At 39.2% G+C, this 27,000-nt stretch overlaps 2 protein-coding genes across 3 annotated transcripts; both read left to right on the top strand.

Annotated features, from left to right (window-relative positions):
- The first annotated feature begins 13,438 nt into the window (after positions 1-13,438).
- On the top strand, positions 13,439-15,582 carry sfrp2 (secreted frizzled-related protein 2). Its single transcript, XM_054604760.1, has 3 exons — positions 13,439-13,995; positions 14,220-14,300; positions 14,611-15,582. The coding sequence occupies exons 1-3, from the start codon at positions 13,494-13,496 to the stop codon at positions 14,913-14,915; spliced, it is 888 nt and encodes a 295-aa protein (XP_054460735.1). The 5' UTR covers positions 13,439-13,493; the 3' UTR covers positions 14,916-15,582.
- Positions 15,583-20,338: 4,756 nt separating this feature from the next.
- Positions 20,339-24,009, top strand: tnip2 (TNFAIP3 interacting protein 2). 2 transcript variants are annotated; one of them, XM_054604779.1, is made up of 6 exons: positions 20,339-20,890; positions 21,513-21,818; positions 21,959-22,048; positions 22,184-22,447; positions 22,599-22,715; positions 22,874-24,009. In XM_054604779.1, the coding sequence occupies exons 1-6, from the start codon at positions 20,582-20,584 to the stop codon at positions 23,153-23,155; spliced, it is 1,368 nt and encodes a 455-aa protein (XP_054460754.1). In that variant the 5' UTR covers positions 20,339-20,581; the 3' UTR covers positions 23,156-24,009. The 2 variants fall into 2 exon arrangements, with proteins under 2 accessions (XP_054460754.1, XP_054460753.1); XM_054604778.1 differs by having other exon boundaries at positions 22,871-24,009.
- The last annotated feature ends 2,991 nt before the right edge of the window (positions 24,010-27,000 follow it).

Below are 27,000 nucleotides of genomic sequence, written 5' to 3'. Positions count from 1 at the left end.
TGAGCCAATTTTAAGGTACTTGTACTTTGTCTGAGTATTTCCATTTTATGCTATTTGTAATAATACAGCACTACATTTCAGATGCAAATATTGTACTTCTTCCTCCACTACAATGATACTATAGTTAGGTAGTTAGTAGATTTTAGATACAAGACATATGATGACCTTTTAAAATATGATTATAGTCAAATTTAAAACAGTTTATTAAGTAGTTAACATTAACCAAACCATGATCTGTAACAATTTTAAATGCATCACTATAAGTGATCTAATAATATAATGCAATGTAATTGCATTATATTATTATTTCATGATATTCTATTACTCTGTTATTCCTCAGTCCGCCCAACTATAACAGCAGGCAGGCAGTCTTTTTAAGATATTGTGTAATATCTTAAAAATAATTTTATTAAATTTTATTAAATAAGATTTCTTTGTCAGTTTTCATCTTGAACTCAACAAACAGTAGGTTCAACAATAATCCAGTTGCTCAGCTATAGAAGTGTATAGAAGTTGAGGAAAATATCATAACCACTGTTGTACGTTTTATTTTGTCAAATACAAATAAATAAAATATGCCAAAATAAGTCGGCTTAGGTTACATTTGACAGCAGTGGTTAGTTGTTGACGTCTACCACTAGAACGTTTGCATGCGACAATGAAACAGCAAACTGTACTTGCGTCAAATAAAAGCTTTTCAGAGCCACCTTTTAAACCTACAGGTGGTTTGATGCTTGGCAACCCAATAAGCTGGAACCAGACTCCTCAGTCCCCACACACACACACGCACACACACACACACACACACACACACACACACACACACACACACACACACACACACACACACACACACGTCTACAAGCCTGGAGCCACTTGAACGAGACCAGTGGGGAGAGGGAAGCTTTGTTGGTGGAGGGCAGGAGAAGGGAGGGTCAAACAGGCTTTGGATGTCTGAAGGAGCCTCAAGCATCACATTTGGGTCCAATCAAATCAGTGATGTTTTTTTGGCCACACTATATAAAACAGATGGACCAAAAATGGGAGGAGTATAATTCTTTTGTATTTAAGCTGTTTGGAAGTAAGAAGTAACATTCTTTTTCGCTTTAGGGCATTTGATCCGTGCTTTGCAGCTTTCCTTTTTTGTTTTCTGAAATGTTGTCTATTTCTTCATGTTCCATACTTTGGCATTTCTTTCAAGTGTTGTTTTGTAGTTTTCACTCTTAGCAATAGTTTGTAGTACTGAGTCGTGTTTTTGTCCTTAGCTTGTGTGGCCTTCTGTTAACATATCTCAACCTTTTGACCTGCTTGTAATATGAGGCCTAATAGATTTTATAGTGCGAATGTCACCTTAAGAGAGTGTTTTTGGACATGCAAAGTTGTCTCACACCCTCAAGTGACCTCTAACCCCTCAGCGGGGCATGAAGTGTGCTCTAGAGGGTGGCGGGTTGATTTAGCCACAAGGGGCGAAAACGGGGCAGGTGCTCCCCACTGGGGCCTCCGCTCCCAGTATAAGGGGGCCTGGTTCTCCAGTGATGGATGGGTCTGGCTGAGATGCCAGGCCCCTTTGGGGCAGAGTCCACAGCAGGGGAGGCACCATCTGGGAACAGAATGTCAAGGCCGGCCCGAGAGTGGAGATTTATGCCCCAACCTCAGGTTCAAACGGCTGCGTCTGACAGCGTAGACGAGGTGGCAATGACGGCTTTCCTCCCTTCCAGTACAAAAGGAGTCCGTCATTTTTGTCCACGGGGACATCGGGAGGATGGAGGGGATCAAACAACTTTAGGGTCAAGTCTTTCCAACCTTCCCTCTTTTTTAATGGGTGTCCCTCAGTGCAGGTAGCAACTGACGCAGACACAAGTGTCTTTCTATCCGGTGCTGCTAGCAACAAAGAGGCTTTGTCTTCGCCCTGCTAAACAAAGGAGAGCTGACGTAATGTACAGAGCAAAAATAAACAGATTTTTTTGTAATGTACAACTTAAACAGCATGCATAAATTAAACACAGACAGACTGAAACAAGCAGACCAGAAACCTTTTTTCCCCCTCAACAACACCCAAACCCCTCTACCATCCTCCACTCACACTCATGTAGGCAACCAGCAGCAACAATCATGTGGAATAAACACAGGTGGTGAGTAGAGAGTTCATCCACTGACCAGTGAAATCCCCATCGGTTAGCTCACCGTAACAAGAATCAGAGGCCCCAGCAGTTTTTTTGATGGGCCTATTAGTGCCTCGGCTGCACAGCGAGGTTGGAAGGGAAAGGTATTAAACAATTAGGGCCATAGACACAGATGTGGGAGACAGGAGGAAAAGCTTGGTGTTTGTGTGTGTGTAAGAATTTGTGTGTGTGTGTTGGGGGTTCCTAGTCTTATGGAGGTGGTTTTGCAGGACTATGCACACTGTTTCCATGTGGAGCTCATTTTGTCCCTTCACTTTGAGGATAATCTGCAGAGTGTAGAAGCACAAAGCATGTGTTCATTTCGACTATCAGTTTAGTTTAATGTCTGTTAAATGTTTGAAAAACATGTTTTCTGTTATGTATTTGTTTATTGAACCTACAGTAGTATTTATCTAAAAGTAAAACTTTTAAGTCTGTGCGTTATGTTGCTCCTAGTGTAGCCTGGCTGCAGTTTGCAGAAGCTAAACTATTAGCAACATTGTTGCTTCTTTGATATTGGAAGACAGATTTTGGGGGGTTTCTTTGCAGTGTTGGCATCTGTTGCCAATTCATTTTTTTCTGCAGGATAGTAAAAAGCATATAAAGATGTATACGCGCTCAGTTACTCTTACTTGCCCGATTGGTTTCTCTATCAGGTGTGTAAATGTCTCGCCATTGAGTAAACATGTAGTTGTCAGATAATCTGGTCTCGTTGGTTTATGTTATCTTCCCTTAACACTCACATTCCCGGACAGTGACTGTACATATTCAGAAAAAACAGCCATTGTAAAAAATCAAGCCAAAACAACTTGCTAGCCAACAATAACAGCTACAAAAAACATTATACATGCACTACACAAACCAAGAATCCTTTTAATCTGGTAATCTGCAGTAGCATTGAATGATTTTCAATAGTTTTATTTTATCAGAATAATCCATATAAACAATGGGATATTTATGTTGGCAGAGCAGCAGGAACAAAAAATTGATTAAAAAAATAAGGCAAAAAAAGCAGTAGCACCATCTTGACACTGAGAGAGTTTGTCACTTCTTGCTTCACATTACAGTTGTAATAGCAGCCTTAAAACCCAGACATCATGCACGGAATAGATTAGAATAAATGTTATATGTAAGCTTGTATAAACTGGATGTGTCATCGGATAGGCCATACGTAACTTCTGGCAGCAGGGGGCTTGGTTGGATGTTTTGGTTGGCACGTGATAGCTCCGTATTGTGCCATCACCATAATTTAACCAGGACTGTCAAGCACAGATTTGCAAAGATTTAATTAAACTGTTAAAGATGTTTACGTTCTGGTCGTGTGCCTTGCGGTGCAGTGATGAGGCACTAAAACACTTTCACAGAGCTTCTGTTTCATCCTCCTGTGATAAATAAAGGAGAATGTCAAAAGATTATAGCAGGAGCACTCTGGAAGAGGTCGTTTTGTTGGATGTTTGAGGTTGGAAAAGCCCTCCGCGTTAAGGGGAAGCCATCATTTAGTTAATGTGAGGCTGGATTTTAAGTGTGTGCAGTGATGTGTCTCCCAAAAGAGTTTAGGATAACTCAGGGTCTTTTCCTCCTCCTCTCAGCAGGACTCTGCAGGTTTAATGTGCACTGCCTCTGGCTTGTTCCATATGCCAATAGACGGAAACACACACACACACACACACACACACACACACACACACACACACACACACACAGACGCACAAGGTAATGACGCTACTGTTAGACAGCGCTAACACGCTCTCTTCTGGGGCTCCACTGAGGAATCGTAAAGGGCCTGGTGATTCCCTCAGACTGCATTTCGGGTCTTTTCCTCTGTTACCACAGTCGGAGAATTCGGCATGTGGGGTTTTAATGTTGCCTTCTTATGAAAGCAACAGGGAAGCAGTGATGACATGTTTGTTGGTCCATTAGACTATTTACATTTGAAGTTAGCACTCTTACAAAAGCATTTACCACGGAGGAGAAATGTCTATTTTTGGAAATAATCTATAACATATACTCTGCAAAGTAGTGAAATAACAATGCCAGACGTTATATGATGGAAAAGAGGAAATATGAAACGATGACGTACAGAGTAGTTAAAAGATATAAATAAGTAGATCAAAAAAAATTAAGCTTGTTTGACGCTGATTAGGATAATAGTGCAGCTTTTCCTTTTGAGTTATGCTCCGTTGGTCTTATTAGCAACTGAGTGGGCTAAGAGAAAAAAATAATAATGTTGTCTTGTTTAGTTCTTTTTTTTGAAGGAAAATTGTCTGAAATTGTTTCATAAAGTTAGCATCTTTAACTGCTAAAAACACAGCTTACATTTGTCACTGGAACGATGAGCTGTTTAATTTTGTTGCACGCATCGACATTAATCATCGTGAATTACAAACATAAACAGCTGAATGTGCTGGTGACAAATGGAAGCAGCATGTTTAGGCTGAAGTGGCTTTTGCTGGAGCAGTTACAGTATGAAGACATTTTTCATCATGAAACGCTGCTGCCATTGAAATCTATTCCAACTGCCATGAAACAGAGCAGCTGCTATTCTCTGTGCAGGCTACAAACGTTTTTATAATATTTCATACTCAAAACACAGATTATTTATGATAGCAAATTGCATGCTAGCCCAGATTAAACTATTGCTAAATTTGATTTGATCATTGCATCCAATTTTAACAATAGCCATAAATGTTTGACTTTACACATCTGAGATCAGATACATGTTTTCCTGTAAGAGTCATCGTGCACACTGTAATACTAAAAATGTCTTGTCACAATGATGAAGGATCAGTGACTTGAAGTATTATCCAACAATATCCTGTTTTACCTCACGGTATTATCTCTAGACTAGAACCTGTTTTAGCATACTGAGCATGTACATTTATCAAAAGGAAGGGACATATAAAGAATAGCCTACTGTGTTCAAACATACATTATAGTTCTTGCAGGATTTTTAATACGAGAATTATGCTATAAATAAATACTTGAGTGTTGTAGGTACTGAATTTAATGGGCCAATGTGTATCGTTTGGGTGATCTTTTAGCAAAAATGGAAAGTAGGACACACTAAGAATTATAATTTTGTTAGTTAGAATAAATTCTTCAGAGTGGGTTCTCTCCAGGGAGTACGCCATGTTGCACTGCCATGCATCTACAGTAGCTCAGAACGGACAAACCAAACACTGACCCTGACCCTTTTGTGCTTTTAATTTACCTGAAGGCCAAACTGCAGTAATGTGAGTCACGTAACCATGTTTTTTGTTTCCTTTCTATCAATGCACTCTTTGCAGTCATAGAAAGGGAGGAGTTAGCGCAGGGTTAATCAGTATGTTGCAATCTTCAACTACACCTACATGCCACTTAATCCCATTAAATTAGGTTTTTCTAATGATAATAGAAAAACTCCTTCCCTTCTCTTCCCTGCTTTTCTGATATGAAAGACTGTTGTTGATATTTTGATTTCGTACTGATTTATTATCTTGAAATGGAAAGTTTGGTTTTATCATAAAACAGGGTTAGGGTTACCCTGAGTGTGCAGAACATTCTTATCTTAATATTTTCTTTTCATGATCACCCAGTAATCACAATTCAAATATTAACATAACAGATACAGCAAATATAATTTCATGTGATGTTTTCCTTTAGATCTTAACTAGAGGAGTTACATTCCGTAGCAAATTTCCTAGAAAACGATTGTGTATACAGATATATACTGTTTAATCATGCATGGGTGTAGTTATTTTGGAAGTTTGGAGTCTCTGGATAAAATTCATCTTAATTACATTTATGTTAAATGGAGTTATCAGTCTTACCTGCAGTACACTGGGAGAAACTAAAACATTTTATAGTGTCAGGGGAAAGAAATCATAAAGAAAACACAATGATTATCTTTGGGATCTGTTTTCTGTGCTGCACTAGTTTCTGTATGGAGAAAGATATGTTTTAATGACTTTGTCCCATTCTTGGAACCGTAGAAACCGGCTACAAGTCAAATCTTGTTTCACGGTTCAGAGTGGCGGTTTTGAAGTTTAGTGAGCAGAGGTTGTTCAGAGTTTGGGCTGAACTTGTGTGAAGTCAGTTTTTTCTTTCAGATTGACACACACACGCTTCTCAGTTTTACCTCCAAAGAAAATGTGTCCTTGTTGTGGTGTCACAACTGTGAATGAATGCCAAACCTTTATTTACACTTGAGCCTGTGTCTGGTATTCCAGGGGTCACTGTGGGTCACTTGCTAACCCGCTGTCACCATCGCTAAAATTAAGAGGGGTGGTTTTTCTTTTTAGTTTTTTCTAACCCCCAAATTCCTCAGATGAAGGTTCGTAAGATTATATTTCATAACATAAACTGTCAAAAGGCAAATGATCCATGGCTTCAGCCAGTGGCAATTTGTTCTTGTCACGGAGAACTTGTCTTTGCAGAAAGTTAATTAATTTGAAAAATTTACTTTAAACGTGTTTCAAGATCAAGTCATTTGTCTTTTTCATTTTTCAACATGTAATTTGTTATACAAACTTTTGTATATTTATTCATAATTGAGATAGAAAAGAATCAAACAAGAAATTTAATTAAATCAAATAATCATTAATCATCACATTTTTAAGAAGTACATGTTAGTAAACCAAGTCAAACTTGAGATCCAGCAGCACAATACTATTAAAAAAAAAGTACAACGTTGCAGATTTAGATCCAAGACCCACATTTATCAAACTTCCCTCAAAAGTAAATTCACTGAACTCACACTTACAGCAAAGTTTATAGTAATTTATACAATGTATAATACATATATAATACATATATCAGCTCAGAGCAGGAAAAAAACATAACAGATATAAGGATTCTGTAAATAAATATTTTAATTTAAAAAAGAATATATATATTTGTGCAAAATCCTTCATATCAACATTAATCAACAACATTCAAATATATTTATTTTAAAAAAAAAAGAAACCAAACTTGAGAATTTTATAGGACATTAACAAACATAATCAATTCCACAGTCTTGTTGTTTCTGCCCCCTGATTAATAAACAAAAGAGAACAAAGAGTGGTGTTACATCATATCAAATGTTCGAATCAAAGGCAAACAATAGCAGCTAAAACCAGTCAATTCTAAATTATGCATTTTGCTTCAGCTAACATATTATTCATCACTACCAGTACTATATTTTACAATTATTCCAAAACATGTCTCAGAGGGTTTGTGATCACATCTGTTTCTCTTCTGCATTCATTTAGGTTCTACTCTTAACTGAGCTTCAATAGGTTAAATTATTTAGGTTGTGAGTAAGGGTAAAAGTACAGAATGTTTACTTTTATCTGTCTCTATAAAATGTCACTTGTTGCAGTTATAAACAAACTTGAAACCTCCTTATAAGAGCAGGAAACTCCCCTCACAGAAGATAAATACATATTTAAGTTCAAACCATCTTCTGGTTTTCATTCATGAAGGATTCAGTTAGCGCTCCACTCATTAAGTGGAGAGCAGCAACACCTCTTTTGAGAGGAATGTGTGAAGGTGGCGAGGGGCAGGACTACGGGGTGTCCTGCTCCGTATGGGGTGATCAGGTACGGGTCATTCAGAATACTCTTCACCAACGGCAGAGCTGCTTGTACTTTTGTCTAAGTTGTAAAATATCCCCCGAGAGCCCTTCACAGTGTGAGTCTTCCAGCTTCAGTTTCGGTCAGGGGTCAAAGAGCGGGGCCCTACAGAAGGATCTGCTTGTCACACTGATCCATGGACATCCTGCCAGCATAAACCTGTCTGGTTCACTGCTGTGTTTTATGGTACAAACACACTGTTTTTGGATCCCGTAACACAAATCTGGCTGGACTATTGACAAGCCTTGGAATACTGAGCTTCTGTTCGCAGCTAATTAGCAGCAAGCCAATAGAATAATTAGTTTAACATTTTGGGAAATGCATTTATTTGCTTTCTTCACAACAATTAGATGAGAAGATTGATAACAATCTCATAGAGCTAAAGTTCACTAACTAGCACAAAAATAAGTCTTATTAATTCAGGTTAGTCTGGCACAGATGCGCAACATTTAGCTTGCACACTTTGGTTTTGCATGATTTAAAAAATCAAGATATAGCGCTTTGATTAATGAATTTGTGAGCTTTATTGATGCTGTCAGGCAGATTTTGTTACCTTCAGACTGGGCTAGTTTAGCTGTCCACGTTTCCAGTATTTATGCTAAGCTAAGCTAACAGCTGGTGGTTGATACTTATCACACAGAGATGAGAGTGAGATGAATCTTCTAGGAATGGAATGTACCTAAGTACATTTGCTCAAGTAGTTATGGACACTTTTTGATGTATTTGTAATTTACTTGGGTCTTTCTATTTTATGTAGTTTTTCATGTATTTGTACTTTGCTTGAGTGTTTCCATTTTAGTCCTTCTTCTTCACATTCTTGAAGCCAATGTTGTATTTTTCACTCCACCACATTTGCTTGTTAATTTAAGTTACTGGTCACTATACAGATTCAGATTATTGATACAAAATATACATCAACAAATCAATGATTATATTTTATTGTAGGATAAGATACCCATCAGTAGCCAATAAGCCTAAAGTAAGTTGCTACATTCGTGATGCTTACATATCAGTGCATCACAAATAAATTGCATTTCACATATTATTCTGAAATGGGGTATTCTGTGTTATGAGAAATGTTGATTTGGAAAGAGGTTTCCAGGTGCTAAATTCAAAAGTGAGTAATAATATAGCTGCAAACAACTATTTGCTATGTAAAGGAATAGAAGAGTTATATAACCTGAGCAGAGAATGAAGTCACTCTCCCTCTGTGTGTGTTGTTATCCGAGTTTCTCCATGCTTTTTTTACGTAGCCGGGCCAGCCGCTGTTGCCATGTTGTATTGAGCACCTTAAAGTAAGATTTTGGATTCAGGACTTTAACTTGTAAAATAATATTTCACACTGTGGTTTTTGCATCTTCATCATCAGAGAGAATACAACTTGTGCTCTCTCCACATATCTGTCCGCTGTTTGTACAGTGCCCACATCTCTTATATACATGTGGTTATCCAAAAGTCTGCTAGAGTCGTCTACGAGTCCCACAGCTGCTCTGAAACCCCATACTGAGTCAATTAGACCTGTACAATAGGAACATCAATTACGCCAAGCAGGCACAATCTATATGTCTCTGGAGCTCTAATGAGATTAATTCCTCTTGGATGGGATACATTCTTTCCCAAATGTCAGTGTAGAAGCAGTGATTGAAGTTAACAAGCTCATTAGTGCACTTCAAGACAATGTTCAGAGCTGAATGGTTGATTAGTTGGCAGTCAGGGGCCTGTGGAAGAGGAAGACAAGTGGTCCAAACAGTGAAAGGTTGTGGTTTCTTTTTCTATTCTTGGCTACTAAATAATCCCTATTTTCAGGCAGATAACAACATTTTTGTAAAGGAACCATCTTTACAGAGTCTGACCTATAGCCTACACTCAAAACTGGCAGTGATTCAGCACAAAAAGTGTTTCCTCTAAAAGGATAAGGCTGGCATTATTCTACCTTTTACTTAAGAAGCCAAAACTATCTCTCAATGCTCTCAGACTTTTCCAGCCCGTTTATGTCACTCAACCTGAAGTCCATTTATTCATACGGAAGACATTTATCTTTAAAATGTAGTTTAATTTTTTAAAGAGGCTCCGTAATTTCCAAAAGCAGCTGGACACTGAAGTTTTTAGTGAACATTACACAAACAGGATTAAATAAGGCATTTCTTGGGGACTATTTTCATCTGCGGATTAATACACATTTGGGGCACTATTGTGTTTACGGCAGCAGGATGTTGTATGTGGGATTGATTCAAAATAAACTAACGTGTCCCATATTCATGGCATTGAAGGAGCATTTCACGCAGTGCAACCTTATGTTTTTTATTAGCTTTTGTTCAAGAATAAGGAAAAAGTTCTGACCAGACAGACAATACTCGTTCATGTCATTGTCGGTTTTGGATTAGCTGACGAAAGGAAAAATATAGACGACCACCAGACATATCTTTTAATCTGTTATAATGAGATGTAATTTTGTCCAGATCACAAGATCCTGTTTGGAGCTGGGTAGCCTGTCCGCATAAAATGTCTGCATAAAATGTGGAATCTTCTAAGTAACAAGACAGAGATGATTTGGTTTCCATTAAAGCTGCCCTGATGGCTTTGATGCTCCTCACTCTGAGCGATGAGTCTTCATGAACATTCAATAAATTGATTCCCTTTAAAACATTCGCAATGGGGTTTGGCTTTCTTTTGAACCTGCACCATACATCCCGTGATTGCTTTTGACAGTAGTGTAGCCCTTGGTTCTTTATGGAAAAAAATGAAAGAAAAGGGGTAAAGGGTTAATGGTAGTGGAGGGGAAAGACAAAGAGCGAAGGGGCAACAGATGGACCACTAGGTCCGACAATCTGCGTCTCATTTTCACACAGAGCTGTAATGAAAACCTGCTGGGGTGACTTTAAGCACAGGCCTAGGATCAGCTTACCTCTATCCCGGGACCTTAACTGTCTGTGAAACCGTATTGTTAACGAAGACTGGATGTTATCTGTGTTTGGAGATATAAAGCCTTTAGCTTGGTAAGGCTTTATCCAATCCTAGCTGCAGTCCATTTCCATGATTTGTATTATTTGTTGTAATCATAAAAGACGAGCCGAAGTTTCCAGAGGATGTATTACTCTGACTACTTTACCACAAATATTTTGTTTATATATAATGCCTAAATGCATGTCCCATAAGAGTTTGCATATACAGCCCAAGAGTGTGTTTACAGCTGATCACATTCAGTCGCCCAAGAAAGGTTAGCATGTGACCTGCCACACCACAGTTGAGCCAGCTGACCCACCGCTCAGCTAAAGGGAGTCCAGTTGCAGGTTAATAAGGGGCTCCAGCCCTTAAATGGCCATATAAGTGTTTCTACAGAGACCTGAATAGAGTTAACACACTTTGAAGGAAAGGGGATAAGAGGGGGAGAGCTGCCCTATTAAAACAAGTTAAACTTCTGACACAGACGGAAGGACCAGTGAGGTCCCTCCTCTAGTGCTCTTAGGCCGCATTCAGACAACTCTCATTAATTTCATTCGATCTGGTGCTGCAGCGGGGAAATCATCGTGACAAATGATAATTGCCATCGCGAACATCATTCTGTCTCAGAGTATTCTGAACCGCTTTGCAGTGTTTTTGGCATCTAACAATCCTTCAAACTCATGGATCTGTCACTCAAACTGCACTTCCTGGATCAGATTTCATGTCTCACTGGTACCTAAAGCAACACAACCCCCAACAAACGTAGCCCCTTGTTTTTTCGCTCTGAATGCCATGCTCAATCCTGATAAGCTCGGAAGATATTTTCTCTTTAAAAAAGAAGCTATTACCTGTAGTTTTCTTAATAACAGTGGATCAAATCAATGCGTGTATCGTTAACGATGTCACACTCTTATGTTCCTCAAACTCTACTGTTTAGATTCACTCTCCCCTCTCTCATTTCCTTGTTTGAAGCCCCAGCAGGCACCCAAAATATTATGCTGTTCGTTGAAGCAGAATGCGAGATTAGGCGTGGACAGACACAGAGGTGCACATTCACTCATGGACAGGCGCGTACGACTCATTTTATGATTGTCCCGGTGAAGATAATTAGTGAAAGTCATACTGGAAATAAGTATTGTAGCCCATAAGTAACCAGTTACAACATGAACTCTTACTGCTGTAGTTTTGCTCTTGTGTACAGTAACATCAACAGTTTCTGGGTGTGAGCAAAATATATTTATGATTAATGTCATCACACAATAAGGTGGATTCATCATGAGACAGTATGAAGCTTCAGGCTCCTTTGTTAAGGAGTCAGGAACCATTTACCGTAACTACATTGCCAAAACAATCAAACACCTCATTCAAGGGTGCAGCACTTTATTCATAAAACACTATTTTTTCATGCCAGGTTCACCCTCTTTTTTTTTTAATAAGTTCTGGCTTGTTTTCCAACGGAAAGAAAAAGAAAAGCTGGGGCCTCTTTCCAAAACGATCATCTGTTCAGTTCTGCTTAAAGAAATTTGGCACATCTGGAGCTATAAACTTTAATCACAGGTTTAATTCAGAGAAAACTAACTACAACTGTGTTTTTTATTCATATACTTTTCCCCACTTCTTAAAAACAAGTGTCTCGTGACCTCTGTGAAGGACTGAACCAACAGCTGAGGAGGTTCTGAGAGACGGACGACACAGGAATCAACTTGTGAGGTTACTTTTCACACTAGATGAGTTTTAGAATAGATGAGTGCTGATAAATGCATTACTTCTGGAAAATAGAATCACAATTTATATATAATGTACATTTGTTTAGTTGGAAGTGGTAGCAGAAGTCTCAAGGACATATATCTCTAAATATGTGTAAGTAAAACCCAAAATATCTGAATATCTAAAAACCACAAGGAGTAAGTGGGAAAATATGTTTCTGTAATTTGGGTGAACTGACCCTTTTAGGTAGGAATTCCACACAACCATCACATGCAAGATTTAAGTGTTCACTCATTTCAGAGCAAGAGGGTCAAGCCTGAGAAGAACCACACCGCTGTCTGCGGACCAGACCGTAGCTCAAGGGGGTCTGAGAGCGGATAGGAGCCAGAGCCGCAGATCTGGTTTCACCCCTGGGTGCATGTGCTGAGTGGAGGTCTGCTTCTCACACCAGGGCAAACAATATATCACCATGTGGTACGAACCTGCAGACCTGCCCAGAGGATTTCACCGCTGAGCCCCCCTAATGATGGAAAAATGAACGCTCCAGTGAACTGAGCTAAATGCCCCCACTGACAACATCTCCCAAGTATTTACAGCGCTGGGCTAAAAACAGCAAGTTAAGGGATCACTCATGATATATTGCTGTTGATTTGGGGCGTAATGAGGGAAAAACCTGTCAGACACGTTTTGTTGTGATTTCCATGAAGGGCATGAGATGAAATAGAGGGGGGTGGATTTTTTTTAGGATATAGTGGTGATAAAACACTATGAGCTATAATTAGAAATCTAAAATATCTCTTGAGACACAGAGTAGCAACAAGGGAGGATTGGGGCCTTTTTTTTTTTTTTTTTTTTTTTTTTTTAGGACTAAGGGAGACACATTTATCTGTGAGGAAAAAAAACCAAAGTGCTGAATGGAGAAACAGTATTTACGCACAGCATGCAGACTCCTCCCAGACATGCCTGGAAGAAAACCCTCTTGTTACAGTAGCAGCTGGCCACTGACAGAGACTCCATCCACGCTGACTGATGCTCAGCAACACATATTAAGCGTTAACATTGTGCAGGTTTTACGCGCATTAAAAAAATGAGGGCCCTTATCTCGACAGTGACGGTGTTGTGGGTGATGACGATACCCTGCATGGAAGCTCTCCACGGATTGTACAACTTCGGACAGCATGAGTTATTCTACAAAAAGAACAACTGCAAGGCGATCCCTGCCAACCTCCAACTGTGCCACGACATAGAGTACACGGAGATGCGCCTCCCGAACCTGCTCGGCCACGAAACCATGAATGAAGTCCTGCAGCAGGCTTCGTCTTGGATCCCGCTGGTCCAGAAGCAATGTCACCCAGACACAAGGAAGTTCCTCTGCTCCCTCTTTGCTCCCGTGTGCCTGGATGACTTGGACGAGCCCATACAGCCGTGCAGGTCACTGTGCGAGAGCGTGAAGAACGGCTGCGAGCCCGTGATGTCCGCGTTTGGCTTCCCTTGGCCAAAGATGCTGGAGTGCGAGCGTTTCCCTCTCGACAATGACCTGTGCATACCGCCTGCAGGCGTGGAGAACGTCGTGCCAGCCACCAGAGAAGGTCAGGTTTCATTAAACTGTGTTTTTTTTTGGCAGCAAATCGAAGCCCCTCCAGTGCGTAAATGTGTCATTAATTTAGTTTAATTCGCTTATATGCGTCCATTTGTTGCAACATCGTCCACTGTGGACACATCTGGATGTGTTTGTCCTCCTTATTTAGCTCATTTCCAGTTAAATTGTGGTAGATGATATCATGTTTACCTTATCTGACTTCTTTTTTTTTAGTGCCCAGGGTGTGTGATGCCTGCAAGGAAACGGATGAAAATGACAACGAAATTGTTGACAACCTGTGTAAGAATGACTTTGGTAAGTCCACATACCTTTTTTTTTTTTATTAGTTCAAGGTGAAGCTCAGAAGGTCATGAATGGAGGTTCCGGGAAGTTTCAGAAAAATGTTCACTGTTAAATTTGTTTTATTCACAAAGAACATGCAAAGAAAGAATGTGTATTGTGACCAGGATTTCCATATTCACTTTTTATCTCACCTATTGCATGCATTTTTTAGCACTAAAACCATAAATAGTCCTTCTCATGTGTCTTCATTTTGACAAAAAAAAGATCTTTATACAGATTTTGTGGAAGAAAATCCATTATTTTCTCTCTTGCTTGCATCTAGCTCTGAAGATCAAAGTTAAAGAGATCTCCTACATCAACGGCGACACCAAGATAGTGCCGGAGAACAAGAGCAAGACTATCTACAAGCTGAACGGCGTGACGGAGCGTGAGCTGAGGAAGACAGTGCTGTGGCTGAAGGACGGCCTGCAGTGCATCTGCGAGGAGATGAACGACATCCACGCCGCCTACCTGGTCATGGGCCAGAAGATGGACGGCCATCTGGTCATCACCTCGCTGAAGCGCTGGCAGAAGGGACAGCGAGAGTTTAAGAGGATTTCACGCAGCATCCGCAAGCTGCAGTGCTAGGAAGCGAGGGAGGGGGGGGAGGGAAAAACTGCATGTGTAACTGTTGAAGAAAAAGTTTAGTTGAGCTATTTTCCAATTATCCCTTTTCCGGTTGTCACAGACGTTGCAATTATGGTTCATTGATTCCTATCTAGATTCCAGCAGAGATGTTTCTTTGGTCCACTTACAAAAAAATAGGCAATACAAAGCATATCTGCTGGCTAGAAAACAACTCTACAATTATAATTCTGATAGATTTTCATGTTCTGAAAGGGGCTATGCTGATACATTCAAGCTACATTCACCATTGAGGCCACAATATGACTAATTGTTAAGTGGCTAAATCACACAGATTGGTCAAGTCTTCTGAGGAGGGCACATATTTACATCTGGTACAGATACAGAAGTGAGAGGGAAAAGGGGGGAAAAAGTCGATTAAATTCTAGTAATATGAGATTTTTCTTTTCATCCATTGACTACCATTCATTTTGCACTTAGTGAGTAGTGAGCGCCCCCCAGTGGCCAGTATTAAAAGTGGTGCGTCTTCTCCTGGGGAGCTGCCTTTGCTGTCCCCTCATTAATTGCACTCAGCTGGCATCCAAGGTGTAAAGGATCACTAATTACATGGTTAGAGTGAAAACTAGCAAGGCTTTGAATTCAGGATTAAAAAACAATCAACTCTAAAAAAGGCATTGGAAGATGTGGCTTACTATTAAATCCTGTGCTGGGGGTGAGTTTAAGACATTTTTCCTTTACACTTCTGGTATTCCCTTTTATTTGTATCTGCTTCTGCATCAAAACCTAAAAATGAAACTTTTTATTTTTCATGAATAATTCCTTAAAATCAGTTGAAAACATCATCATCAGCAGCAGTTGTTTAATAAGGATAATTCAAAACTCTTAAAAGGAACAAATGACATCACACGGGTCAAAGCCCTCAAATGATTAAACATCTATGAGTTTTAAGTCTTCCTAAATAAAACTATATTCCCTCATAGTTCTATAAAATAATAACTGATTCAAATAGTGTGGTGCATATTCAGTGAAGCTGTGATCCCCGTGTGACGTTCAAAGACAAATGTAATGTTAGTGCTTTTGTACTCCTACTGTTTTCTCAAGCAAAAAAATGAGAGATAGCTGGCTATATTCTCTTCTTGTTCAACATTTTAATACTCTTGGTAATCTTTTTGTACTTGAGGAACTGCATACTTTTCTACCACAGTATGATGAAACTGATATTTTTCTACTGCAGGCTTTCATATTTCAGTAAAACTTTTATGTTGAGTTTTTGCATCTTCCCCCTGTTGTTTGATGAGTGACACAAGTTGTTTTTTGGGGGTATTATCAGAGGATGAGTATCTGAGTTTTGGTTGGTAGCGTTGATTTGATGAGCAGTAACTTGTAAGGCGTATATAATCAAGTGGCCCTGCGTGCGTGTGTGTGTGCAAAGTAAAAAATATTTTTGAAAGTAATACTGTGTAAATATCAAATACTGCCTTTTATTCTTTGTATAGTTTCCAGCTATTAAAAGCTGCCAACATTATGTTCTGAAATTACTCATTTCATGTGTGTGGCAGGAAATCAATATACTCAAGAATAAATAAGGATTTTTAAAAAAATGAATCATTGAAAGAGTTTAAATAATGAAAATGAACCCTACAGTTTGTATTATTGATGAAACACCGCCATCTAGTGGAAGTCAATGGTGAAATCTGGTCATGATGATAATTGGATGCATATGAGGCATTCGGTGGTGATGTCATTGAAACACATTTTATTTAGTTTCTGGTTTTTTTCAGTGGTGTATACCCTGAAAAATACCATTGAACGTATAGGCTTATAATGCTAAATAAAGCTTGGCCGATAAGCCTAGTGTACATGAAATTACTTATTGATTCTAGGCTTTTCATGCTTGCCAAATTTTTTTATTATACAAATGGTTTTATACTTCCACTTATTTTATGTTAATGATGCATATTTGTTTTTCAGTACTTGTGTTTCTGTGGTAAATTCTTGTGTTGTTCACTTTCTGTGAATCTGAATGAGGCCTGACCTTTCAGATCCCCAAATCAATCTACTTATGTATTTTCTATTGTGTCTGATGGTGAAACTCTCAGTTACGGGGGACTTGTCCGTTTTGAGATTTTGGACTTTTTTGCCTCCATATTTTAGCATCTTCTTTCAGACTAGAGGAAAAAAAAGTTCTGAAATACACATGGTATTTGGTATGGTATTAGGTGTTAATTTTTGGGTCTGTAGATTTCTCCTAAATTCACCAAAAGTCAGCGTTAGATAATGCCTCATTTGCATATTTAAACATACAATTTCAGAAAACTTGTAATACAGAATATAATTCTTTATGTAAGTAATCAACTAGGGAAGTTTTATTGTGATATCATTCAGTTAACATTTTTACCATATTCACCTGTCGTGTTTTCAAAATGTATGTAAATTTACAATCCATATCTTTTAAAGGCCTTTTTCTCAAAATTAATTTTTTTTTTTCATCTGAGCCAGACATCTTCACTTCAGTAGCACTTACATACAGCAAACGTCCCAGTTTCATTACTATCTATATTCTGAAGATTTTTACAGAGCTTTCTTCATTGATTTTTTTTTTTCTTTATGGCTGGTGACAATATTTTAGGAATTATGGAGCGATACATGCATATCTCCAAATTCCCTGTTGACATATTGGAGTCAAAAGCCAAGTCAAAAGTTCACAAGCATTTTGAACCTGGCTTTATCCAAAGTTCATATATCTGTTCTGTAAATATATGCAAATTACTACATCTTTGATTAAAACAATGCCTCATTTGCATATTCAAACAATTTCAGAAAAGTTGTAACAAAAAAAAAATCCTTGTCCTTTTTGTAAGTGATCACCTGGGGAAAGTTTTTTACTGAAGAAGCTCTCTCTGGTTTTACACACTTCACACCTTGATTCATGTGGCTCTGACGATTGTCACATGACGCCCATGTGACCTGAATGACTCACCTCAGGAGCCCTCGTGGCATTATGGTAAGGTTGATTGACCCAGAAATATCTGGGACTCTCCACCGGCCAGTAGAGCTGATGAGGCCTCTCAGAAGAATGCTTAAGGTTTTAACCTGTACACCTACAGTCTAGACAGCAGTTTCATTTTGACCTGATAATGAATAGAGGTTCAGTGTTCATTTAGTCCACTGTCTAATCCTGAAGTGAAAGTCAGGCTCGGTTATGGGTGTTAATTATTATGCATTGTGTATAAAATTCCCACAAAGGCTAAAGTACACTTTCAAACTACTCGACTTGAGTATTTCTATTTTCTGCCAATTTATGCCTCCACTACACTTTATTTCATGAGAATTATTGTTCTTTGCACTTCACGACATTTACTTGAGAGCTATATTGACGTTGCAAATTTAAATCTTACATACAAAATATGCAAATACTTTATTAAATATTTTGTAAATTGTAAATTGAATAAGCTCCACCTGGACCAGATCAATATTAGAATGCTGCTTATAAGAAACAATACTATAAATGTCAACCCTTATGTGGGACATTATTCATAAAGAGTCATTTTTTTTACTTTTCTTTTTTTACATCAGTCATTTAGTGAAGTCAAATTCTGGTGAAATTTCCTTCATCCATTTATGCTGGAAAACTCTTTATTTGTAAATGAAAACACTAAATTCAGGTGCCAGGTAAATATAAAAATATAAGTACGGCTCTAAAGCATTCTTTCAAATATGTATTCTCTTGTAGATCAACTGTTCTCATTAATGTCATTTCCGCTGAGTCAAAATACCTGTTGGCATTTCTTTCTCTTCCCTCCTCTTTTGTGTCGTTTACTAATTAAATGAGCATGGGGTACCTATATTCACCTAAATCATCAATTAAATTGCTTTTTAATTCATTTGTAAACCTCTGGAATTGAATACCTCATGTGTTTCAGCAAGATTTCTACTCCTGTTAAAAACTTTCTTCACACTCAAAACATATCCCACATATGTTTCCTCTGGGAAGTCAGGAAGTAGTTTAAATATTTTTCAGGAAAAAAAGTAATATAATTAGAATAAAGGCATACTATTTCTAGAAACATACTGATACTTACAGAAAACACTTTTGATGAGGCATACATCTGACTACTGTGTGGTATTGTAACTTCACCAAACTCTGATTAAAGTGGATACACTTGATCATAAATATTCATACCAGCAGGGTTATTTGTGCTAGTGAGCCATAACTACTCCAACTTTGGTTTGTGTAACTTGTAACTTCACTTGTAAGCACCTTTTTACAGTCGTACAAGTTACAAACCAGATACATAATATATTATAATACTGTGCAAATATCACCAAGTACAATTTTTAGTAAATGCTAAATCACACCTGAAGGGCATTTCCACAAGCGATTCTGCTCCTCAGTATATCTGTTTTCTTTATGTGAGAAGTTCAATTCCCAAAATATTGTTTGGGACATATGCCATATGCAAACCTACGCCCTTGCGGTAAACGAGATGGCAATAGAGGTTAATTCCTAATATTAATAATGTGGGCTGTTTTTTTATTTGTTACGGTAACGGATATAGTGCATTTTCCAAAATTTCAGAAAGCAGAAATGTAAGGAAATGCCCCACAGGAATGATCAACGCCTTAAATTGCCAGTCATTAAAAATGAATCAGCCTTTTGCATCTGGGACTGGACTGCGACAATACAATTACACACCCTGGCTTGTCCATAACTGCGCAACCCAGACTGCTTCTACAGACGCACTACATTACAGCACAGCACAGACGCGTCCGCAGTGATGCCTTCACAACAATTGGAAAAATCAACATCTCTTGAGTTTGGGGAATTTGTTGTGACACTCCAATTGCACTGATGTGACGTTTATGGGGCGGGATGCGTGAAAAACCCTGTAAACTACGGTTGGGAAAATTTTGAATGCTGTTGAAATAGTTTGTAATTCCGTTCAAAAATATTAGCTAACACTTTTAGGGGACTTCATTTCTATGGGCATGTGAAGCTACTCTCTGTTGAAGCATACAATAATTTTTTTTTTTTTTTTTTTTTGTGGGTGGACAAAAAAAACAAAACAGTTTCAGATGCATAATTATTTTATTTTTTTCCTCTTTCACACTATTTACAAAAAAAAAAATCCTATGAACTTTTTTTTTTTTTTTTTTTTTTTTTTTTTTTTACGGGTTACTCGTTTGCTTTTGCTATTAAAACATTTTGTAGCGTTGAAAAAAACCCCAAAGAGTCCAAATTTACAACTGCACTGAAGGCACCACCGCTATTTCTTGTTTCCAGCCTTTAGTGGTAACCAAACTTTACACTTCTTTACCTTGCATTCAAGATTTATCTCTATTTTCACTACCATTTGTGCCAGCAGGTTATAAAACCCCTTTTTTTTTTTTTTTTTTTTTTGTTTGCCTCCCCAATGACGGTCGACGGTGAGTCTTTGAGAGCAGGCAGGGCTCAGTTTGACGAAGCTCAAAAAAAGTCCGCGGGGAAGTTCCCTAGGAAATCCCCCAAAGACGGTGCGGGGATATTATTGTGCGCCAAAGCGTCGACACAATTGACCTTCCTCGGTCCATTTCTAAAGTCACAGGGCTGTTAGCGGAGGTGTCAAATGCTGGATTACTAAAACGGACTCGTTAGTCTGTCAAAAACAAAAACCCAACCAAGCCAAACTATGGATAACGCCAGCGTGACCTCGGATACCGACGCGAAGCTGCGGAGCTGCAGCACGCTGAATACTCTGTACCACGAGACGCAGCAGGAGCTGGAGCTGCTGAACAAACAGATCACCGTGAAGGACAACATCATCGCAGACCTGAAGGCGAGGCTGGGGAGGTACGAGAGGATCTACATGACTGTGGGAGATAACGAGTCTGTGGTCGTCGGGCCGTCCAAGTCTCTGCTGGACAGTTTGTGCAAAGAGATATGCAAACAGAAGCAGAAGAGGAAAGACTTGGAGTTAAAGGCGTCTCGACAGACAGAGGTAAAATAAGTTTTTTTTTTTTTAATGTTGTTTTTTTTTTTTAATGTTTTGTTACATGCAGATTAGTGTTTGTACAATTTTTTTTGAATGGTGGAGAGAAGTTATTATAGTGGCAGGTCTGTTTCATGTAATTGCACATAAGTCTTTAGGCAACAAAAAAACAAGCTTTAAAACCCCTAAAGTCCATATTTAAGATAAGATAAGATAATCCTTTATTAGTCCTGCAGCGGGGAATTTTACAAGATTGCAGCAGCATAGAGGATAGTGCAAACAAGAGACATGGTAAAACCAAAATGAGCAATAAAAAAACCAGTAAAGAATTCACAGTAACTGAAATATTATATATGCATGCTGGCATTTGTTGATTTGACTATTGTTATGTATTGCTTTGAATTATTTGCCTAAAATATGTTGAGACTTCCTCATAGATACAAGTAGACTTATGATTGACATGCAGTCAACCAGACAAAGTATTAGAAGCAATAATCAGTGACAGATTTGTATTTATACATGGTTTTTATGTGTATTGTTAAATATGTAAAATACATCCAAAGATTACACATTAATGTGTTTGGTTTTTTTTGGTCATGCAACTGATGTCCCTGTCTTCCTCCCCTCCCAGGAGATCCAGAGGCTGAACATGCAGCTCAGAGAGAAGGAGCTGGAGTTGGAGAAGGTCAGGGGTCAGCCGGACCACGAGAAGGACCAGGAGATCCACAGGCTGCGGTCGGCCCTGGAGGAGAGGGAGCGGTCCGAGGCCACCAGAGCCGTACTCTGCACGTCCCTGGCAGAGGAGGCTGACCAGCTGCGCGGCCAGCTCGGCGCCACCGTGAAGGTGTGCCAGGAGCTGCTGGCCAGGCTGGAGGGAGATAGGAAGAAGGGGGGAGGAGAAGGGGAGGATGTGGCTCTGCAGCAAAGGTCTAAGGAGGTGCGTGTGAAACTTTGTCTGTTTTGAATGTGTTTGCATCTATTTACTTGTGTATTGTGCCTTTTTGTTTTGAATTCTTTTTTTTTTTTTTTTTTTTTGGGAGGACTCTGTTGTAACATCTCTTTCACCATTTTCTACAGATGCCAGACTCCTTTGACAACAGTGGTGCTAACGCCCAAATCTGTCAACTTCAAGAGGAGAATCAACAGCTAAAGCAGCGAGTTGCATATGTAAGTCTACACTTAGAACAAGTTGTGGTCAATGACTATGCTTTTATTTTTCCCTGAAATAAACCATGCACTAGAATAACCAAACATTTTTAGAAAATATATTAAACTTGCTATTGTTGTTGTTCCTTTTTTAAGGTCCAGAGTCTGAACTCTCGGTGGCAGAAGTATGACGCCAGCAGGGAGGACTATATCAGAGGTTTATGTCAGAGGCTAAAGGAGACCTCTGGGCCGGCTTTGATGCCGGGCCTGGGCTCTATAAGCAGCAGTGTGCTTCATCATGAGATCACCAGGCTCAACGGCTTGCTCGAGGAGAGGATGAGCGAGTGTGAGCGGCTGAGTAGAGAAGTGGAGGAGATGAGGAGGCGAGACAACGAGCGCATCCAGACTCTGCAGCAGCAGGTCTGTGCTACATTATGACCTCTACACATATCTGTATTTTATGCTACGTTGAATCAGATCTTATTAGAGTTTGACTGCAAACGGATGTGTTTTTATAGACTGACTTTTGAAGAAACAAGAAAACTAAAAGTTCTCTCTATTCCTCAATCAGGTCCTCATCTACGCAGACGACTTTAAGTCGGAGCGTGGCGACAGAGAGCGAGCACAGGGTCAGATCCAAGACCTGAAGGAGCAGATTTATAAGTTAAAACAGCAGCTACACAAACAGGTGAGACGACAGCCCTAAAAACACTTGCATGTATGTATGTATGTATGTATGTATGTATGTATGTATGTATGTATGTATGTATGTATACTGTATATATTCCATATTGTGTGTCGGCTTGTGCGATCCTAACAGCGTTTTTACATCATTGCCTTCAGCAGGGAGCAAGCAGAGAGACCAGAGACGTGGTTCCTGTGTGTCGTGTGCACATAGGGCACAGGATCACCTCGAGGCGTCATAAGGACTCTTCAGAGCCGCTGTTGAGGACCACGGCTGAGTTGCAGCAGCAGCAGCAACCCGCCGCTGCAGCAGCAGCAGCGATCCCTGCGTGGAACGAACGCCCAGGCCTGTCAGAGTTACAGTGCCCGCGTTGCCTCGCCACGTTTAGAGACACGGACTACTCAGAGTACCTGAACCATTGTGAAGACTGTGCCAGACTATAAACAGAACACTTGTTTTTTTTAGGGGGCGGACAGACAGACAGACACCTATCACTCACTGACAGTAACTGAACACTGAAGAGCAGCACTACACGGCAGAACATAACCGAGTGGAGTTTCCAATGCGGAGAGACTTGACTACAAATGAAACGACTGACTTGAGATGTTTGTACATAATGGAGCAAAACTGTACAACCCAAAGTTCCCCCTGTCGCAAGAGAAATGAGTGGATCAGGCTTTTTCTTTTAAGTCTGCATAGTGAGCAGTGTCAGGTTCTTAGTGTTCTCCTGTGGCAATGCAGGAGATTATTGTGGTGGGAAAGTGGATGTCCATGCAATATATCGAATATCATATACCTCAATGTGTCAAATTACAAACCTGTTGCACTTTCTTGACATTTAGCCAAAAAACTGAATCGTAGGATCGTACGATTAAGACATTCATGACGCATAAGCTTCTTATTTTGGATAATATGGTGCTATTTGTTGTTTATTTTTTTGATTGAACTTTACATATTCTGTCCTGTAAATTATATATTCTTAATAAGAGATTTTAAAATATATAACTATATTAATATTTATTCATGTTGCATAAATAATTGGAGAAGGCAAAGCATTTTAGTGCAATGCTTTTGATGCCTTTTTTTTTTCCACCAAAGCCATGAAATATTTGTTTCCTGGTACAGTTTAAGGATAAAAAATGTTAATACATTACAACTGGAAAATATGTTTTGTCCTTTTTTTTGTAACAGTGTATGTAAAGATTGCATCCCAACTGACAATAATATACTTATTTTTTTGAGATCTTGTGCTGTTTCTCTTGAGCCGGCACATTATTTTTGTAATAAAAAACTGTTTACCCACACTTTATCTTTATGGTGATTTATATAGCTTTAAGTATGGCACATTATGGCATGGAGCATTTTTAATTCTTGACAGTCTGCAGCCTCAAGCTATAACCACAGATCATAGCCTAACCGCGAAAATGTTGGCGCTACTTAATCTAAGTGTGTGTGTGTGTGTGTGACTTTTTAGTGTGTGTCCATCTGTGTCACGTGTATGTGCTTGTGCGCACGGTGGAAAACCCCTTCAGAGTGTTGCTTGAATGGGCACGCTGTACTGTCACAGCCATCTTCCCAGCTGTTGTGTGGCTGTAGCAAACACCACAGGGCCACTGAGAGGACCAGAGAAAGACCGTAGCTCAAGTTACATCCAACAAACTGACCTCGGGTCAGTTGGTGACCAAAACATTGTGCGGTCACGCCGTCTCTGTGAAGTATAATTTTGACACATTCAGGTCAGTAGTGCTGTTTGGGTGATTCAGTTGTCATGGGTTTAGTGCAGGAAGCTGGACATCCCCTGTTTTTAAAAAGGAAGTAGGCTGTTGTAGTGCAAAGAAAAGACGCAGCCAAACCACTGTGTTCTGTGTGTGAGTGAACACAAAACCCATTATGATCAAATAATAAGCACTTTAAAGCATAAATATGAAACTGTCTAAAGAGGAAGCAACGCATTCTTCCTGTAAATGAGTTGTTGAATCGTTGAGGAATCACACTTTTGCTCAATTCAAAACGATCTGGGTTTCTTTTGTTCACCAAGCGTGACCTGCGTTAGCTAATGTTGGCAAATGATAAATGTGGTTGCTATTTAACAAAGTTGCACAGTCTCACTTTGAATACTATATCATTGAATATTTTAGTTTTACATAATTGTTTTTGCTTTCTTACCAAGAGTTAGATGAGAAGATTGATAAAGTTCTCTGTATGGTAAATATGAAGCAACTGCTAGCAGTCGGTTAGCTTAGCTTAGCACAAAGCCTTGAAATGCCGGGGCCTAGCTCTGTCTTACAGCTACACGGTAAACGAGAGTCAATCGGGCACATTTTTGTACCGATTTAAAGAAAAAAACAATTAATAAATGTTAATAAGTGAGCTTTTGAAGGTTCTAGTAGGAGGATTTTGTAACAACAATCAGGCTAGCTTAGCTGCGAGCTGTAGCTCTATATTTGTTAGTTGTTTTGAATGATTTTCATGTAAATCTTTAATTTAGTCTTTGTGGTCTATTTCAAATCTTTGCAACAAAACCAGAAGTTGTTGACCTTTATTTAAGAAACCGGTTTAAAATGTAAAGTGCTGAAGGACTTCCTCCTTCTAGGTTTGACTTTCACCCAACTCCCCAAATGTTTAAATGACACCAGGCAGCATCACATGCTAACTGACTCATCAGCTAACTGGGGATGATACTTGTGGCTGAATCCGTTTAAACAATTTATTTAATTTATTCATTTAAAGGGCAACTTCAGTATCTCGTTTATAGGCCTTTTCTTCTTTTCTGCATGCAGCTTGGTAGAAATACACACACAGCCCCTCAAAAAGGCCACGAGCTGTCTGCTGGGGATTCTCCCCCCCGCCACACACTCACCCACGCATTTACAACAGGGGCTATAAGTGACTGAACTTCCACACAGAAAAAAAAAAAACACGCTACCCACCGATCTGAGAGTGGAAAGAAATAGGTCACAAGTCCCCACCTGAATGTCTGGGAACTTTTCTAAGAAACAGAAGAGTTAATAAGAAAAGAGTCAGGTGACAGCGGAAGATCAGTTCCTGTTGGAAACTAGATTCAAAGCATCAGGATGTAGAGCTGTGGCTGTCGTATACTTTTAACAAAGAGGGAAAAAACTACAGTCTGACACTTATCCAGACAAACACAGAATGGATAGATATACAGCCTTTAATCTTATGTGTATCCTAAAAGAACGGGAATTTCCCGCCATCACGAGGGAATTCCCAAAAAAAAAGCAGACAAGTTTATTATCTGAAAATAGAGCGTTGTCGACTTGAGCGGATCACTTTGATTTACCGTGTGTTGGTGGAGGTAGTTGCTATTAAGGTTTTTTTTTTTTTTATATTCTTTTTTGTAAGAAAGTCCAGGGTTTGTGGCAGATATAGTCAGGAATGAAGGGGGAGGGGGAGGGGATTCCCTCTTTGGAAGTGTATGGGATCCAGAAGCGCTCCAGGCGGTCGATAATGAAAAGATCAGCATTGTGATTACAAGCTACAAGGCAGCTGTGATCCCTTCTAATAATCCTATCGGCGCTCGCCCGTCATTGTCAGACTGCTCCGAGATCTCCATTGTGTTTTCCAACATCAACCAAGATGGGTTTTTTTTTTTACAGCAAAGGTCAAAACAAGGAACGATTTTTGAATGGATAGATTATGGAAATTTCTTTTAAAGTGACTTTTTTTTAGAGCTATAAATCTGTTTTTAACTTGGGAAATGGTTATCTTAAGTAGCTCTTATCTCTGCATCACATCAGAAATACCCAAATCTGTGCCAATTTCATGTTTTATATAGATCACGGCCTACGTTTGTCTCTCTCAGACGTCTCGCTCGGTGTTTTTGGCTCGTCTACGTTAGCGTAGTTTTGTGGGGCATTTGCTCAAATGTGGTAGATCCCATCTTACATCACTGGTGACTGAGAGTGCGCACGCCCTGCAAACATCATTCATATCTGAAATAAAATTATGACTCAGATGGGCTCCAGTGGCTCTCACAAAACCTTAAACCTTTTTGTCTTCCCTTGAATGAAGTGCATTTACCACAGGTCTCGCAATCGTTACATTTGTAGGAGTGGTAATTTTTCATTGTGAAAACCCTCGGTTTATAAGAGACAGGCACTCTTTAAAAGGTGAGAGGAAGCAGTCTGAGGAACATAACTGCAACTCACTTCCTCTACACATCCATTTGGCTCTGAACATGAACAGTGTACTTTAACAGCATATTTTAACTGTTTTTATTAAATTAAGAGCTACTACTTAGAGAAGTACTACCCTGAGCCTTCCGCTT

The sequence above is a fragment of the Anoplopoma fimbria genome, chromosome 9 (assembly GCF_027596085.1).
Source record: "Anoplopoma fimbria isolate UVic2021 breed Golden Eagle Sablefish chromosome 9, Afim_UVic_2022, whole genome shotgun sequence".
NCBI classification, from domain to species: Eukaryota; Metazoa; Chordata; class Actinopteri; order Perciformes; family Anoplopomatidae; genus Anoplopoma; species Anoplopoma fimbria.
The sequence above is the reverse complement of the archived record's forward strand: the minus strand, read 5'-3'. Positions and strand labels throughout refer to the sequence as shown.